The sequence below is a fragment of the Phoenix dactylifera genome, chromosome 3 (assembly GCF_009389715.1).
Source record: "Phoenix dactylifera cultivar Barhee BC4 chromosome 3, palm_55x_up_171113_PBpolish2nd_filt_p, whole genome shotgun sequence".
In the NCBI taxonomy this organism is placed as follows: Eukaryota; Viridiplantae; Streptophyta; class Magnoliopsida; order Arecales; family Arecaceae; genus Phoenix; species Phoenix dactylifera.
In genome coordinates, this window is record NC_052394.1 from 23,015,389 (window position 1) to 23,034,384 (window position 18,996).

The 18,996-nt window shown below is 38.8% G+C and overlaps 1 protein-coding gene across 3 annotated transcripts; it reads right to left on the reverse strand.

The window, feature by feature from the left end:
* Positions 1 to 85: 85 nt before the first annotated feature.
* LOC103704166 (telomere repeat-binding protein 1) lies at positions 86 to 18,803 on the reverse strand. Of its 3 annotated transcripts, XM_039125047.1 has the most exons (11): positions 17,940 to 18,803; positions 17,022 to 17,278; positions 16,704 to 16,923; positions 16,101 to 16,541; positions 15,757 to 15,963; positions 15,602 to 15,664; positions 15,417 to 15,496; positions 3,846 to 4,090; positions 3,058 to 3,390; positions 2,904 to 2,967; positions 86 to 810 (listed from the first exon to the last, which is right to left on the reverse strand). In XM_039125047.1, exons 2-11 carry the CDS (start codon positions 17,100 to 17,102, stop codon positions 637 to 639), a joined length of 1,908 nt encoding a protein of 635 aa, XP_038980975.1. In that variant the 5' UTR covers positions 17,103 to 17,278; positions 17,940 to 18,803; the 3' UTR covers positions 86 to 636. The 3 variants fall into 3 exon arrangements, with proteins under 3 accessions (XP_038980975.1, XP_038980974.1, XP_038980973.1); XM_039125046.1 differs by having other exon boundaries at positions 16,101 to 16,923; positions 18,482 to 18,803; XM_039125045.1 differs by having other exon boundaries at positions 16,101 to 16,923.
* Between the last annotated feature and the right edge of the window lie 193 nt (positions 18,804 to 18,996).

Here is an 18,996-nt window from a genome sequence, read left to right on the forward strand (position 1 = left end):
GATATTTTCGACAAAGCCAAGCCCACAACCAAAATCAGCAATCAAAAAAACCCGACAACTTGAAAGCACAAACTGAAACCACATCCAATGTAATGATAGATGAATAAATTACAGAATAATACAGAAAAGCCTATCAAAGATCAAAGGTAGCAAAACCCAAGGGGATACAAAGAATACCCTCAGAAACAATGATCAATGGATATACAAATATGAAATTGAAAAACATATCTTAATCCTTTGTTAATATTCCCCCCATTATTCTTCTAACATAACATAACAATCTGTTCTTAAAAGAATGGAATCAAACCAGAGAAAATTATGTTAATTGGAATCAGAAGATATCTCGAAAGGGGGGTCAACAGCATGAGAATGAACATTGCTGGCAAGACCAGTCTTATTTCCTTTGTTCCTGGGTCGTCATCGTCATCGTCATGTACAGGCGCCAAATGAGCCCTCTCCATAATAGAATTCACAAGGAGATGAATCACTGGCTTAGGAATGATGGTGTGGGTGAGAGAGAATATTACAAAAACTCCTGAATTGTCTTACTGTTACCTTTCCCCTTTCATTTATCATCTATTTACAAGAAACGATTGTCTTTTGGCTCCCCCATCTTTGTTGATGGAAAGAAGAGATCTAGACTAGCATGCAGGCGTCAGCTAGAGGGGGTTTGACCTGGAGCTTGGCTTGCCGCTGGGACCAATAGCCATGTGCAGCAAGAACCCGGTCCAGAAGCTCTTGAGGTACTGGTTCCCCTCTCCTTTGACGAGGAGATATTTTTGCAGTGTGCACCAACGTCTTCCATTTATCCTGCATTCATTAAACCCCCTTACAATGATTTTTACGACAAAGGCATGACACATAACTTCTTATAGGCAAACATTACTATAACAAAACAAGAAGATCCATTCCAAAAGGAATTTCTTTGGCCATAATGATACCCTGACAAGGAATTCCTTCGAGAAAATTTAAGCAAATTAAACACTGTAAGGATTCAGCAAGAGTCCATGGTTACAAATGCCTCGATACCCTGTTATTCCAAGTAAGACATACATCTGACCCTTTTATGTAAAAGAGGAAAAGCAGATCACCTTTGTTTGGGTAACATAACTCACACTAGCATATTTAGGGCTTTCCCTAAGAAACACTAACCAACTTAAAGCTACGAAGAAATAAACTAATTTCAGTAAATATCCGCATCTGGCACAAGAGCTGCTTACTATGGAAAACTAGTGCCTGAGGTTCATGGCTAGGAAAATAAGTCCAAGAAAACGAGTTTTCAAGCAAAGTTTTAAAGATGCACTTTAAGCATTAAGAATTATTAAATAGCGTGATGTTAGCTCTCCCTTCTTAGTATATGTCGGTGTTTACATTGCCAAAATGGGTCCTTAATAGGATTGATCAGATGCGTCGTGTATTTCTTTGGAAAGGAGTGGACAAAGTTAGTGACTTCCATTGCTTGGTGAATTGGGATTAGGTGTGTAGGTCTCCAAGGAATAAGGAGGGCTGGGGATAAAAAATATTGAGCAAATGAACCTAGCATTTCTTGCAAAATAGGCTTGGAAGTTTTTGCAAAGAAGTGATTTTCCTTGGTGGAAGCTTCTTCAAAGAGCTTACTATCGGAAGAAGAAATTTAGGATGAGGATTAGAAAAGGCCTAAGAAGCCTATCCCCAATTTGGAAAGACATCAGCAAACAACGGGAAGCCTTTTGGAGCTATTTGTTGTTTAAATTGGAAAATGGCACGAACATCCGCTTTTGGAACGATAGCTTGCTAGGGCCCTTGAAGCTCTCCTCTTTGTTTATTGAGCTCTATGCTAATGCAGCAAGGTAAGACTGCATGGTTGCCTCACAGTGGTCATGGAGAACACTCTCTTGGAAAGTTAAAGTAAAAGTACTCCTTACAAAACAACAGATGAATCAACTATATACTCTCAAAGAAGCTCTTTCTCATGCAAGACCGTCTCGAATTGGTGATGCCCTCCTATGGAAACTCTCGCAAAGAGGTTATTTTACAATGAACTCTTTCTACAAATTTCTTAATAATGGTGGCCTTCGCTGTGGAAGGCGGCTTGTGCTCAGAAATCGACTGCATACAAGAGAGATTCTTGCTAAGAAAGGATGGCGGGTTAGTGATGGATGTGTACTGTGGGGAAGAAGAACTGAAACGATCTTTCATCTACTAATTAGGTGCTCATTTGCCCGTAGTTTATGGACAACAATTAAAGTGCAGCAAAATTTGAGAGGATGACCTACCAGCATTAGTGATCTGTGGACCAAATGGAGAAACAAAAAATTCCAACAACTAATGAAAAAAAGTTGCAGATCAGTTGATTGCTGCTATCTATTCGGAAATATGGAAGGAGCAAAATACTCGAATTTATTAAAGAAATCAAGTTCTATCTATTATGTTTGTAGAAAATCTTATCAATATTTTTTAGCTCGAAGTATTTGTATTTAGAGAAGCTACTTCATCCTCATCTCAAACTTGAGAATAACCTCGCAGCATTGGCATTGCACATTGAAAAACGTTGATCAATATTTTTTGAAAATGGCTGACTCATATTAAGATACAGAGTTTATATAGTTGCACATTGAAGATATAGAGATCCTTCAAATCACTTATAAGATTGTTCACATTGTTCAATAGTTTAACAGGTCTACTTATAGACCACTGCCTTTTGTAAAAGAATTTTATTGCTTTCTTGTGTTTTTCTTTCTTGCAAATCTTTTATAAATAGTTTCTGTAAACTCCACTTTTCTAATAAAGGTTGGGTGGCTTTGCCTCTCTTCATCCAAAAAAGAATTATTATAAATGAGGGAAAATCTGCCAATTAGGTGATGGAGATTAACTCTGAAGCTTTGAAGGAATGCAGAAGTACACGATGCAAGGAGATCTCATACCTTCATATCTACATAGGTCCGATGCTTAGCATTGTCAAAAGCTTGAAGTTTGACATCTCTCCACCTGAAATAAGTAACAAGAGACCAAAATAAGACCCATCAAAGATCCCTTTTTTTTTTGGGGGGGGGGGGGGGGGGAGTTTTTAACGCAGACCTTCCAGTTCCAAGCTTTTCAACTGCCTCAACCAGCGCTTCGACTTCAGAGACAGAGAATGGCCTCCTAATTCTACGTTGAACAAACTCAGACCGCCTTGGTTTATGCAATGGAACCATGGACACGGCATCAATGCTCATGGCTGGGACAGGAACTAGAGCTCGTGAGTTTGATGTTGCTGCTGCCGCTGCTGGTTTATTTACTAATTTAGTATCAACAGGAGAGTGAACTGAATCATGATCACTCTCAGGAAAATGCAGTGCAGAGGTCACCGGAGGCTCCGGACTGGCATTAAATATCTCTGTAACTGGTGCAGGAGAAGCAGCTGGATGCCTTAAACATAAAAGAAAATTTCTAAACAAGGGGTCACAAAATTAATTTCATGAACAAACATTTCAAATGCTACAGGAATTAAATGCAATTCAACAGCCCCACAGGACAAATGGGAGCCTATATAATTTATAAGATAACTTATATCAGTAACGAATATGAATATCACATCTAATGCGGCTAAATATTTTTTCTTTCTTTTTCCATATCAGAAAGCTGTCAGATGAGGACAGGAACAGATCGTCGTCATTAAACTTCCAAAATAGGAAATTAGATAAACCTATTAAAAATACATTGCTGAGTTGGTAAAACAGTCGCCATAGCATTCAGTGAACTGCAGTGAATTTTTATGAAATATAGACATGAAATGAAGGAGAATTGACACCAGTGTTGTTAGATCAAGAAATAAGACAGTTGTTGTAGTTAACTGTGTAAACAAAGTTGCACAATGACATTACCTGGCTAATGGTTCAATCGCATCACAGGGACAATGGGTATGTGGATATTCAGGGCTTGTGACCGGTGATGAAGCTCCTGCAGACTTGGGCTCCAGCATAAAGCCCAAATTGTCCAGCTTATCAACATTAGATATTCCAGCTTGGAGTAGGGTTTTATTATCATCTCTAACCTTCTTTCCTTGGAGTAGAACTCCCACACGCAATCCACCTCCAAGAATAGCTGTCGCGGCTTCCATGATTGTCCTCTACAACATAAAACATACGAGGGAGATTTACATCTAAATTCACAAAGGCCATTTTCCTAGCCACTGAAAGTATATAAAGACAATCGAAGCCTAGGAAGGTGCAAAATCATAAAATAAAAACGAATCAAGAAAACCAAGATAAAGATCAGAAGAAAAAGATCCATCCGACCAATAATTAGACCAATATAACTTCTTTTTCTTTTTCCTTTGAGAAATGATTAATATAACAAATATTAAAAATAGATAGAGAAGTAAACTGACTAATGCATGATTCACAAGCCAGGTTGTAAATATTACATCATCGGCCTACAAAGTAAACCTTCTAAAACATATTATTTATGGCTGTTGCCCAAGGTGACAAGCCAAGAGGGGGGGGGTGAATTGGTTTCTTCTTTACTTTAGTGCTTTTAAAACTTTCTTAGTTAACTGCGATGGATGCTTACTTAGGTTATTAGAGTGAGTTAAACTAATGCAAGAATAGAAAGTAAAGCAAGAGAGAATGAAAGCACAAACACAATCCAAACACAACAATATATAGTGGTTCGGTGCTCTCCTTAGCACCTACGTCCACTCCCCAAGCGTACCCTTGGAAATTCACTATAATCTCGCGGATTACAGTTGGATTGTTTTCCGGGCTCACAATCCAAAAACCTTGTTGGTTTTACGGGATCACCAACGAACCTATACAACTTTGGTTTTCCGGGTTCACCAAAAACCTTGTTGGTTTTGCGGGCTTACCAACGAACCTTTACAACTTTGGTTTTCCGGGTTTACCAAAAACCTTTGTTGGTTTTGCGGGCTCACCAACGAACCTTTACAAAGTTTTCAAACAAATGAAAAGAAAAGATTTAAACTCCTAAATGAGCATATAGAACAATATGAGCAATGAAGAAGAGTTAGAAAGAAATTATCGCTTTGAAGTCGCTTGGCTCTTCTTTGTCAAGGAAGCTTCACTCTTCAATGGGGGAAGGAGCTCTTGATGCCTCTTTGAATCTGCTCAATCCCTTTCTTTGATTTTTGAATGAAGCTCTTGATGAAGAAGATTAGGGCTCTTTGGTTTTCTTGTGTATACTTTTTTTCCCACTCAAAAGTTATTTATTCTGATGAATAGTGCCCTTTTAAATAGTTTTCAACCTTCCTTGGACAAGCCCCATTGGTCAGATTTGAAAAACTAGCCGTTACATGCCTTGGAAAGGACAAAAAGTACATCTGCAGAACTAGCCGTTACTGTTCAGCCCGTGTTTGGGTCGGCTCAACCTGTCCTTGGGTCGACCCAACTTGGCCTTGGGTCGACTCAAACATTCCTTGGGTCGACCCTCTCAGAGAACACAGAAACATGAATTTCAAACTTCCTTCACTTGGGTCGACCCAACCATTTTTTGGGTCGACTCAAAGTTCACTTGGGTCGACTCAACTTCTTCTTGGATCGACCCTCTCAGTAATTCCAGAGAGCCATTTTCTGTCTGTCTTTCTGTCTTCCATTTGGGTCGACCCTCTCAGTGTTTGGGTCGACTCAAAGTTCACTTGGGTCGACTCAACTTCTTCTTGGGTCGACCCTCTCAGTAATTTCAGAGAACCATTTTCTGTCTGTCTTTCTGTCTTGCCTTTGGGTCGACCCTCTCAGGGTTTGGGTCGACTCAAGCTTGGGTCGACTCAACCACTGTGTGGGTCGACCCTCTCAGTAAATCCAGAGAGCATTTTTCCTTTGCATTTTGAGGTTCTTTGGAGGTTGGGTCGACTCATGCCTACCTTGGGTCGACCCAACTCACTGTTCATTTGTGCTGTTTTTGCAGGAGTGTGCCAGATGATTCCTTTAAGTCCCGGGGTTGACCCAATCAACCTATGGGTCGACTCAATTCACACTTTGCTGCATTCTCAAGATTAGATCCATCCAAATGAACAAGACCATATATATATTTTCAATTAAACAAATATACTGAGAGTAATGAACTTATAAATGAAGTATCAATTTAACTTATAGCAAGCTCTAGATAATTGCTTGTTAATCATCAAAATAACACTATCATCCTCAATCTCCCCCTTTTTGATGATTACAAAATAAAGAGTATAAGCCTATTGATACTTGTCTTTAAAATCAGTTTATAAAAGGGATTGAATTTCTGAATTTCAGCTTGTCATATATATAAGTGAAATCTCCCCCTATATTATTCAAAATTTGCCAATTTGACTTTTTGAATGGCTCCCCCTTTCATTTATAATTCATTAGCAATGAAACTTCAAAAATTTGAGATAAAATATGAGTTTCAGCTTATGTATCGGGGTGAGAGAGGAGCGTGCCAAATTTTGAATTTATATGTGCCAAATTCTGAATTATGATAGAAATTTTTGATTTGATGGTTTTCATTGTTACAAATTGCTCCCCCTTAGATATATAAGCTTTCTTATATGATTTTCAATTTGTTTGCCCATTTATTTCTCTTTTCTTTTCATAACTTCTTTACTCACTCTTTCTCACAAAATTAATATTTTTTTTTTTTAAACACTATCTTTGCTTCTCCCAAAATCAATACTCTTTCTTTTCTCGAAGTGAATACTCTATCTTTTCTTCTCCCCCTTTATATACTCTTTTCTTCTCGTTTCCTTTATATACTCTTTCCTTCTCTTCTCCCCCTTTTTGTTATCATCAAAAAACATATATATGGGAAAAGATGCAATAAAGAACAAACTTCAGACTTCATTGATCAAAATAGGAACATTTTCATACAATAATGCCCAAAATAAAGATAAGTACAATGTTCCTCAATCAAGATTTAAAGATATAAGGCAAAAGCAAGATACATATGAGAAAAAGCAAGATACATATGAGAACTAGATTTCTAGCCTAGGCTCTAAACATAGATACTAAGATCAGCCTAGGGGGAATCTAATGGCTGGGATCTAGTCCTCATCCTCCTAGCATACGTGGCGAGGGGAGGTCGAGCCTGGTGAGACTGAGTCTGGCGTGGAGCACGTCGAGCTGGATGACTCTGTGCCGATATCTCTGACTCAGCAGCCTGTGGCACAGATGGTCCATGTGTCTCCCTCTCTCTCCGGAGTGCTCCAATCTGCTGCCTCAGATCACTGATATCAGCAGACATGACATCCAACCGGGCGTCTAATCGGCTCGTGAGCCCGTCAGTAATAGTCCTCGCCTGAGCTGACATGAGCTCTGTCATCCTGCTCCAGAAGTCATCCGTATCTGTCGGAGGAGCAGATGACGATGGTCCAGCCTCTGAGGGTGCAGTAGGATGATCCATAGGCTCCTCATCCTCACCCTCTGGTACCTCTCCCTCTGGTGCTTCACCCTGAATGCCTGCACCAGTATGTATCCACTGCCCGTTCACTTTCTCATAACCCATGCGTATGAGTGACCGTGCAGTGTACGTGTCTGTGGGTTGCAGATTCTTGAATGCTTCCTCCTCGAGAGGTAACCCGTGCTGACGGAAGATCAATGTAAGTATCATGCCATAAGGCAATGATACCCTGTTGCTGCTTATTACCTTTCTCATTTGCCTCAATATCATGGCCGGAAGATTTAGGGGAATCCCCCTAATCATGCACTCCATAACTGCAAGATCTCGTTCTGAGATGAGATCGAATCTCCCGGTCTTCGGAAATAAAATTCTATTTATCATATTAAGCAACAACCTCATCTCGGCGGAAAGAGAACTAGCTATTACCTTCTGAGAGAAATCGAAGTTCTCATTTTCCATGATCAGCTGAAGAGCTCTCATTTTGTTATCTGATCTTTCCGGAATAGCTCCCGAGCAAGGTAGGTGTAGAAGCTCACTCAAGCTCTCCTCGGATACACGGATCCGAACCCCTCTAACATCTGAAACAAGCCCTCCCATACCAGTCTTGAGGAAGGCGTAGAATTCTTGGACTAACCCGGGGTATATCACCACATCAAGGGAGCAAAGATACTCCCATCCTTGTCTTTGGATCCATTCCCAAATTCGAAATCCTTCTTGGTTGAAAAACTCCGAATGGATCCTTCTTCCGGTAGTAACCGGCCTCCCCGCAAATCTTGCAAGGAGCACTGAGGGGGAAGGAGGAGGAGGGACCTCCGCACGTGCCTCACGCGGTGGAGACACGGGAGAAGGCTCGGTAGGGCGCCTTTCCTCTTGTTGGACTCGGCTCACTCTTCCGGATCTTTTGGCTACGGCTCGTTTGGGACCCATTTCTCCAAGATCTTAAAGAAATCTACTGTTTGGAGGAGTCTAGTGGAGATTGGAGAGTGGGGACAAGGATTTTCGGAAGAAGACAAAGGGCAAACAGTGCCCTAGATGAGCTCTCGGGCCCCCTTTTAACAGTGGGGTCCCGACGTTGGGTCGACTCAAGAATTTTCTTGGGTCGACTCAACGTTGGGTCGACCCTTGTTCTGGGTTGGGTCGACCCAAGTGCAGAACTTGGTTTTCTCTCCCTTTTTGCTTCTAAAAAGTTTTCCTCGCTTTTAATCCTTATAAGCTCCTTATGGGACATTGATACATGAGTGAGAAATTTATAGACAACAAATTTGACTCATGTTTCATGGGATTTTTGAAGTTAGAAGAATGTATCATGAGACTACTAACTTCCTTTCATATTCATTCAATAAAAGGATCACATATACCTAATTCCCTTCTGAGCATACAGAATCTATCTTCACTCAGTGGTTTTGTGAATATATCGGCCAATTGTTTTTCCGTGCATATATGCTCAATGCATACATTTCCATTTTGCACATGATCCCTAATGAAATGGTACCTTATTTCTATGTGTTTGGCCTTAGAGTGCTGAACTGGATTTTTAGTGAGATTGATAGCACTCGTATTGTCACACTTAATAGGAATATTTTCTAGTTTAACACCATAGTCCTCTAGTTGTTGCTTGAGCCATAATACTTGAGCACAACAGCTACCAGCAGCTATGTATTCAGCTTCGGCTGTGGATAGTGCTACTGAATTCTGCTTTTTACTAAACCATGATACTAAATTGTTTCCTAAGAATTGGCATGTGCCACTTGTGCTCTTTCTATCTAATTTGCATCCGGCAAAATCTGCATCTGAGTATGCGAGCAAATCTAGACATGAGTCTCTCGAGTACCATAATCCAATGGTGGTGGTTCCTCTTAAATATCTAAGGATCCTCTTAACTGCACTTAAATGTGACTCCTTAGGATCCGATTGATATCTAGCACATATCCCTACACTAAATACAATGTCGGGTCTACTAGCCGTAAGATAGAGCAAGGATCCAATTAGTCCTCTATAGAGCTTAATATCTACACTTTTCCCTTTTTCATCCTTGTCTAGCTTATTAGTGGGATTCATTGGAGTGCCAATTCCCTTATGATTTTCATTACCAAACTTCTTCAGTATTTCCCTTGTATACTTAGTTTGATGAATGAAAATACCTTCTTTGGTTTGTTTGATTTGTAATCCTAAAAAGAAGCTTAATTCTCCCATCAAACTCATCTCAAATTCTCCATGCATTAAATCAGCAAATTCTTTGCATAGAGTATCGTTAGTGGCACCAAAGATTATGTCATCTACATATATTTGTACCACTAGTAGATTTTTGTCCTTTCTTTTGAGAAATAGAGTTTTATCTACATTTCCTCTACAAAAGTCATTATCAATGAGAAACTTACTTAGTCTATCATACCAAGCCCTAGGTGCTTGCTTTAATCCATATAATGCCTTATGCAATTTAAACACATGATTTGGTAATTCATGATTTTCAAATCCTGGAGGTTGTTCTACATATACTTCCTCTTCAATAATACCATTTAAAAATGCACTCTTCACATCCATTTGATATAATTTAAAGTCCATAAAGCATGCAAATGCTAGAAGTAATCTTATAGCTTCTAATCTAGCTACAGGAGCAAACGTCTCATCATAATCTATTCCTTCTTCCTGATTGTATCCTTTAGCTACAAGTCTAGCCTTATTTCTTATAACTACTCCATTTTCATCTAATTTATTTCTAAATACCCATTTTGTTCCAATTACTGAATTATGCTTTGGTCTTTCAGTTAATGTCCATACATTACTTCTTTTAAATTGATTTAATTCCTCTTGCATGGCATTTATCCAGTTAGTATCTTTTTCAGCTTCTTCATAAGTTTTAGGTTCTAATTGTGAAACAAAAGCAAGATAATCATTTAAATTCCTAAGAGAAGATCGAGTTCTTACCCCTTGAGATGGATCACCAATAATTAAGTCTTTGGGATGTCCATGTGCATACCTCCATTCTTTTGGCACGTCTTGGGTTGTGGTGGCAGGCAATCTTCTCCCTTATCTTGATTTGGCACGTCATCTATATTCAACTTTTCAAAGTCTATAATTCCTGTATCATCATCAACAATACTTTCTTTCCTAGCAGACTCACTATCAGACTCATCAAATATAATATTGACCGACTCTTCCACTACTAAGGTTCTTTTGTTGAATACTCTGTATGCCTTGCTAGATGTGGAGTATCCTAAGAAGATACCTTCATCTGACTTGGCATCAAATTTACTTAAGTCCTCCTTGCCATTATTTAAGATAAAACATCTACATCCAAATACTTTAAAATATTTTGCAGTTGGTTTCCTATTGTTCCAAAGTTCATAAGGAGTTTTCTTAGTTATAGGTCGTATTAAGACTCGATTTAGAATATGGCAAGAAGTGTTTATAGCTTCAGCCCAAAAGTAGTTTGGAAGATTTGACTCGCACAACATTGTGCGTGCCATTTCTGCCAATGTCCTATTTTTTCTTTCAACAACCCCATTTTGTTGAGGCGTTCTAGGTGCTGAAAATTGATGTGATATTCCATTTTTAGTGCAGAATTCCTCGAAGTGTTGATTTTCAAATTCCGTGCCATGATCACTTCGAATTGCTACCAATGTGAGTTTCTTTTCATTTATGATTTTATTGTATAGTTTCAAAAATTCTGAAAATGCTTCATTCTTATGTGCCAAAAATAAAACCCATGTGTACCTTGAAAAATCATCTACAATAACTAGTCCATACTTCTTCCCTCCTAGACTTGTAGTTCTAGTAGGTTCAAATAAATCCATATGTATGAGTTCAAATGGTCTAGTTGTTGAGACTACATTTTTCGATTTGAAGGATGACTTAGTTTGTTTTCCCAATGAACATGGTCCACATATTTTGTCTTTTTCAAAAGTCAATTTTGGCACATCTTTTATTAACTCCTTCTTAACTAGTTTTGATATTAATTCCATACTAGCATGTCCTAGTCTTCGATGCCAAAGCCAACTAGTTTCATTTTTCTTTTCTTCATTAGTAATTAAGCATAAACCATTTTTCTTGCCTAATTCTTGAAGATCTACTAAATAAATATTCCTTTGCCTTTGTCCTACAAGTACAATACTATTATCTTTAGGATTTGTGATTATACATACAGATGCTTCAAATGTAACTTTAAATCCTTTATCACAAAACTGACTTATGCTAAGAAGATTATGTTTCAAACCTTTAACTAATAAGACATTTTCTATAAAAACAGATGGAGCAATGAAAATTTTACCCTTTCCAATGATATACCCTTTACCATTGTCTCCATAGGTTACTACTCCACCATTCTTTGGTTCCAAGGTGACAAATTGATCTTCGTCACCAGTCATGTGTCTTGAACACCCGCTATCTAGATACCAACGTTTTTCAACTTTGTCAGCTGCAAGACACACCTGCAATCAAAATCAAGAAGAAACTTTAGGTACCCAAACTAAGTTGGGTCCTTTAGGGTTAGTACTCCATGTTCCTTTTGGAACCCAAACTTTTTTGAATTTTATCTTTTGATTATTACTTGATTTGTTTTGACTAGACTTTCTAAAGTTACATTCATATGCTCTATGTCCTAACTTATTGCAATAATAACAAGTAATATTTTCATTTTTAGCTTTTACAAAAATATTCTTTAATAATTTTTGTTTCCTATTTGTTTTATATCCTAAACCGGCCTTATCATATACAGCTTTTTGGCTATCAAGAATCAAATTTAATTTGGTAGAACTAAGAGTAAATTTATCTACCAAAGTTTTATATTTTTCAGCATCTTCTTTTAACTTAATATTTTCAGCAATTAAGTTCTTGGTTTCATTTTCAAGTTTCCTACTTAATGTTTCGTAGTTATGAGACAGTTTTATCTTATCTTTAATGAGAGATTGATTTTCTTCTTTTAGAGCTTTGTTTTTATTAATTACCTTTTTATGTTCTTCCATGAGTTCTAAAAATGCATCATGTAATTCATCAACAGTAAAATCGCAGTCAAGTTCAGAATCTACCTCATCGTCATTGGCCATATGACATATTTGGGCCGTGTCTTGATGATCTTCGTCCTCCGAACTTGATTCCTCACTCTCACTCCAATCGGCCATAAAATTCTTCTTTTTCAATTTTCTTGCCATCCACTTCAAATCTGGGCAATCTATCTTATAATGCCCGGGTTTGTTACACTCATAGCAAATGGGAGTTTCTTTCTCCTTTTCTTTGTCCTTACCCTTTTCTTTGCTTGAGTTACCTTTAATGAAGGGCTTCTTTTTATGGAATCTATTCTTACCTCTCATGAATTTTCTGAATTTTCTCCCAAGCACTGCCATCCCTTCTTCATCAATATCTTCATCATCATTTGAATCTTCCGATTCAGTTTGTTGTCTAGGGGTGGTAGTCTTTAGGGCAATAGGCTTTCTCCTCTTGACCTCATCTTCTGAATTTTGCCTCATTGTCAACTCATAGGTCATGAGTGATCCTAGAAGCTCCTCTAACTGCAGTGTGTTGAGGTCCTTTGCTTCTTGAATAGCGGTTACCTTGGCCTCCCAATTCCTTGGTAGAGACCTGAGAATTTTACGCACCAAATCAGAGTTAGAATAAGACTTTCCTAAACTCTTAAGCCCATTTATAATATCAGTAAAACGAGTAAACATATCAGTTATGGACTCAGTAGATTCCATTTTAAACAGTTCATACTTGTGTACTAATATGTTTATCTTAGACTCCTTAACTTGATTGGTCCCTTCATGTGTGACCTCAAGTCTATCCCAAATTTCTTTGGCGGTGGTGCAAGTGGATATTCTATTAAATTCATTTACATCTAAAGAGCAGTAAAGTATATTTACAGCTTTTGCATTTAACTGTGCTAATCTTCTATCATTTTCATTCCAATCCATTTCTGGTTTGGGTATGATAGTGCCCTCTATGTTAAGTGTGGGTGTGTGAGGTCCTCTAGTGATGATTTGCCATAGTTCATAATCTGAAGCTTGAATGAATATCCTCATTCTGGCTTTCCAATATGTGTAGTTTGTGCCATTAAATAGAGGAGGTCTATTTGTGGATTGTCCCTCACTCATTGCACATCCCACTTGGGTTGTCATGATCTTTAACTCTTGATTGTTAGATCAATGAGTACTATTAGAGCACCTTGCTCTGACACCACTTGTTGCCCAAGGTGACAAGCCAAGAGGGGGGGTGAATTGGTTTCTTCTTTACTTTAGTGCTTTTAAAACTTTCTTAGTTAACTGCGATGGATGCTTACTTAGGTTATTAGAGTGAGTTAAACTAATGCAAGAATAGAAAGTAAAGCAAGAGAGAATGAAAGCACAAACACAATCCAAACACAACAATATATAGTGGTTCGGTGCTCTCCTTAGCACCTACGTCCACTCCCCAAGCGTACCCTTGGGAATTCACTATAATCTCGCGGATTACAGTTGGATTGTTTTCCGGGCTCACAATCCAAAAACCTTGTTGGTTTTACGGGATCACCAACGAACCTATACAACTTTGGTTTTCCGGGTTCACCAAAAACCTTGTTGGTTTTGCGGGCTTACCAACGAACCTTTACAACTTTGGTTTTTCGGGTTTACCAAAAACCTTTGTTGGTTTTGCGGGCTCACCAACGAACCTTTACAAAGTTTTCAAACAAATGAAAAGAAAAGATTTAAACTCCTAAATGAGCATATAGAACAATATGAGCAATGAAGAAGAGTTAGAAAGAAATTATCGCTTTGAAGTCGCTTGGCTCTTCTTTGTCAAGGAAGCTTCACTCTTCAATGGGGGAAGGAGCTCTTGATGCCTCTTTGAATCTGCTCAATCCCTTTCTTTGATTTTTGAATGAAGCTCTTGATGAAGAAGATTAGGGCTCTTTGGTTTTCTTGTGTATACTTTGATTTCCCACTCAAAAGTTATTTATTCTGATGAATAGTGCCCTTTTAAATAGTTTTCAACCTTCCTTGGACAAGCCCCATTGGTCAGATTTGAAAAACTAGCCGTTACATGCCTTGGGAAGGACAAAAAGTACATCTGCAGAACTAGCCGTTACTGTTCAGCCCGTGTTTGGGTCGGCTCAACCTGTCCTTGGGTCGACCCAACTTGGCCTTGGGTCGACTCAAACATTCCTTGGGTCGACCCTCTCAGAGAACACAGAAACATGAATTTCAAACTTCCTTCACTTGGGTCGACCCAACCATTCTTTGGGTCGACTCAAAGTTCACTTGGGTCGACTCAACTTCTTCTTGGGTCGACCCTCTCAGTAATTCCAGAGAGCCATTTTCTGTCTGTCTTTCTGTCTTCCATTTGGGTCGACCCTCTCAGTGTTTGGGTCGACTCAAAGTTCACTTGGGTCGACTCAACTTCTTCTTGGGTCGACCCTCTCAGTAATTTCAGAGAACCATTTTCTGTCTGTCTTTCTGTCTTGCCTTTGGGTCGGCCCTCTCAGGGTTTGGGTCGACTCAAGCTTGGGTCGACTCAACCACTGTGTGGGTCGACCCTCTCAGTAAATCCAGAGAGCATTTTTCCTTTGCATTTTGAGGTTCTTTGGAGGTTGGGTCGACTCATGCCTACCTTGGGTCGACCCAACTCACTGTTCATTTGTGCTGTTTTTGCAGGAGTGTGCCAGATGATTCCTTTAAGTCCCGGGGTTGACCCAATCAACCTATGAGTCGACTCAATTCACACTTTGCTGCATTCTCAAGATTAGATCCATCCAAATGAACAAGACCATATATATATTTTCAATTAAACAAATATACTGAGAGTAATGAACTTATAAATGAAGTATCAATTTAACTTATAGCAAGCTCTAGATAATTGCTTGTTAATCATCAAAATAACACTATCATCCTCAATGGCTATGGATCTGCCTTAAATCATTGGCAAGATTCACATTTAATGTATTGGAAGAACATTTAGCAATCCAGATTCCCTATGGAGTAGAAAATTATAACATGTATCTAACAAACATGATAGAATGTGGTATTTGCACAGTACACCAGAGATCAGGAACGAACTGAAGTGAAGAGGAGGAACGAACTGAAGTGAAGAGGAGGATCGTATACCTTAAGCAAACCAACAGTAGCAGTTTCTGAAATCTCTATGAAAAGTTCTGGCACATTGAATGATTTGATACTGAGTTTCACTGCAAAAGAAAAGTACTTGTTTCTCATAAGACCATAATGACAGGGTCAAAAAAATGAAGTCAAATATTAAAAAGTCATCATCTTTCCATCAAAACCTATCATACCATGGAAATTTTCAGATTTATATGATGACATTTGACCGGAAGCAGGAGATGATGTGCCATTCCCTGCAAAAGGTAAAATATTTTGTTTAAATCTCCTAAAATTCAAAAAGGAAGATAGGGATGGTAAACTATATAAAACTTATATAAGGAGATACCTCCATGCAGAGCAGCATGTAAATTATTTGTTTTGTAATTTATTTCTTTTTCAGATGAGTTACACAAGCCTTTGCTACTAGTTCCCCCATCAGATAGTGACATTGAGCGGTGCTCAAACACCTTTTTCCTCTTAAATGAATACCTCTGTGTCCTTCGCCGTGTGTAACAAAATTTCAGACTGTGAAAAGCAGGCTTCATATCTAAATCTGATTATTAAAAAAAAAAATCTAGTTTATGAGGTTTGCCAACATACAAACATTATTTACCAAAAATAGGACAGAAGTAACAGTATTGAGGTCATCTTCTGACAGGCAGAAAAAAGTCATGGAGATAATCAGCATACCAGTTTTAGAAAACAGCTTTCTTATTTTATGATATTGAGGCTTCAAGGCCTTAGAAGTTATGGTGCGAGGATGAGTGCACCCGGAAGAGTTTTCGTCATCATCTCTATCTACAATTAGTTCTGTATCATCCCGACAAATGAGAAAGGAGCTAATACGAGGAATGTGATGCCCATGCAGAGGCACCTCAATGCTGCTGTCTGAGCTAGCCAAAGCAGGGGGTTTAGCATCCAGCTCCACTGGATTGTCCGAACTCCAGGAGTGCTGGATGTTTTTAACCACTGCAGCTTCAGCTTCATGCTGCTCAGATACGAACCGTGTCTTGATCCCATCCATGAATTCAGCTTCACATGACTCTGCAGAACCAGGAGAGTAACTTTCAGTGCAACAATTCTTGGCAGTTGTGCCAAGAGAATATCCAAGTGCTTCCTTGCTGCCATTAGCTGCAAAATCCCCAGTATAAATATCCTGGTTCAATACATCAGATTTTACAACAACAAAAGTAGATCCTGAAGCTGTTGCTTTTGAAATTTGCGAATGTTCCTTCAAAGTGTGGGCAATCTGCCTCTGGATGGGAAGTTCAGGAGCAGATGAAATTTCCTTACATCTTACTTGATCAAAAGCTTCATCTTGGCATAGCTTCTTTTCATCCAGTTGTTTCTCTTCCTCCAGTTGCCCCTGTTTAACATTCTGGTTAGAATTTCCGAGTATGCTATGCAGGGTCGAAGAATTTTCTCTCTCTAGTATCTTCCCTGCTACAGCTGCGAGCAAGTCAAATGCACACATTTGGCCATCCACCACCTTCCTTCTAACTGAACGCTTTCTCTGTAACTCAACTATAAGAGATTAGAAAGAGTTCACCGAAACCCATTTGGAAAAGGGGGGAAAATCCAAGTAAATGGCTTGTGATAGAAAACAAATACCTTGGCAGATTTTGGAATTTGAGGCATTGCAGGAACGTGGTAGCCATTGAAACTGTATTCCAACCTCTTCTTAAACACCATGTCTCAGAGACTCATGACTTCAAGAAGATCATCGAGCAGCAAGGAAAACATCACTGATTCCACGACCTTTCTTCAGATGCAAAAATGGAGACGCATACCGTATGCAGGTTCAGTTGCTCCATTAATCCAACGAGTATATGAAATACATACCATGGTGCTGGAACGAAAGAAACAACCTGCAAACAGAGCAGATATTAAATTTGCTGACAAAGAGATGCTTCAATGGGCAATATATATATATATATATATATATCAAGGTACTTGAACCAACCATGAAGACCTATGACTAGGTATGAATCAAAAATAAAGTTACTGATTGTAAAATCCCAACACTAAACGCCCTTCTCCCAGAAGCCTACCAAAACTTCATTGTCCACAAAACTAACAGATGGATAGCGGTTCATATGGTGTCATACATCACACGAAAGACATTTCAACAAAAAACCCTAAGATTGAACCGACAAAGTATCGCAGCTTCTAAAAGAAAAACTAATCAAAATGTTTAACCCCTGCTACAGTAATCGATCAGAAAAAGGATATATGCTTCAGCTTCCATTATAGCAGGATATTTAACAGTCAATCAATTTCTATTATATTGTCCAAATCCCAACAAACTGCTAACGAATCTAAAAGCTATATGAAGGAGTGATAGATTTAATGAACATCAGGAGATCCAATTAAGGAAAGAAATCCAAGAAAAGCGTTAGAAGCTTCATAAAGGGAATGTAAGTGTAATTAATGGAATCAGAATTATGAAGCACCGTATTAAAACACAAAACCATGAGATATTAAAAAAAAGATCATAAATTTAAAGCGGAAACAGATCAAAGATGTTACCTTTAAGCGCCTCTGATGATCCTTAGATCCGCTCATTTCTAAAGAAAGTCATACCAGATTAAAGAATCTATGGCATTTTGTAAATAATTCCTGCAAAGTTATAATAACAGAAAAACCTCTTTCCTTCCATCTAAAGCAAAATAAAGCTTATATCGTCCCCCTTTTCAAAAAAAAATGTTTACAAAGGATCAAACGAGATCAAGTACAAGAGGAAAAGGAAAACGGTAACAGCATCAGGAACCGCGAGACAAGGAATTCAATTGATGGAGAATTCAATAAAAAAAACATGAAATCCATAAAAAAGATAGGATCTTGATTGTCCTGTGGCCGTTTTTCCTTTGAAAAAAAAACAGAATTCAAGAGAAAGTTTTCTTTTTCAAATAGATCATCACAGACACGTCCAGAAGAGAGCAGAACCAGCACGGAAAAGGAATCACGAATTTTTCGAGGATCGGAGAAAAAATAATTGGAAATTAGCTCTCAAGACCGTCTATCCGAAGAATACGGGTAAGAAACAGCATGGAATCCGATCCGCTCCTCACCTCCGCAAGAAAGATTCGGTCAGAAAACCGCATAAAATTCCTCAAGATTCTCGTCCGAAGGAAGATCGCCGAGAAATAGAACAATTCCGGCCAAGCCCGGCAGCGACGATATCGCCAGAATGCGAGAAAACCACCCCCGATCTCGATGGGAATTCAAGATTTGCTTCATGCACGCGATCTCATTTTTTTACCAAGAAATCTCTAATTCGGACGGAGCCTAATTCGGAAGCCTAATTTTTCTCTTCCATTTCTAATCGCCTGCTCTCTCTCTCTTTCCCTCCCTCCCTCTGACCGAGAGAACACCAAACCCCATAAAAACCACCCTCTGTTTTCCTTAAGCCCCAGCTTTTATACCATTGACACCTGCGACCGGGTAGTCCGGTAAAATCCACGGGTTCCCAGATCGCCGGTAACCAAACCTCCCTCGCCTTTTCCTCTCCAAGTGCTGAACTTATTCCCTTTTGATGCCCGCCACGTGTACAAACCAGCGATCGTACGGTTAATGATGGTGATCT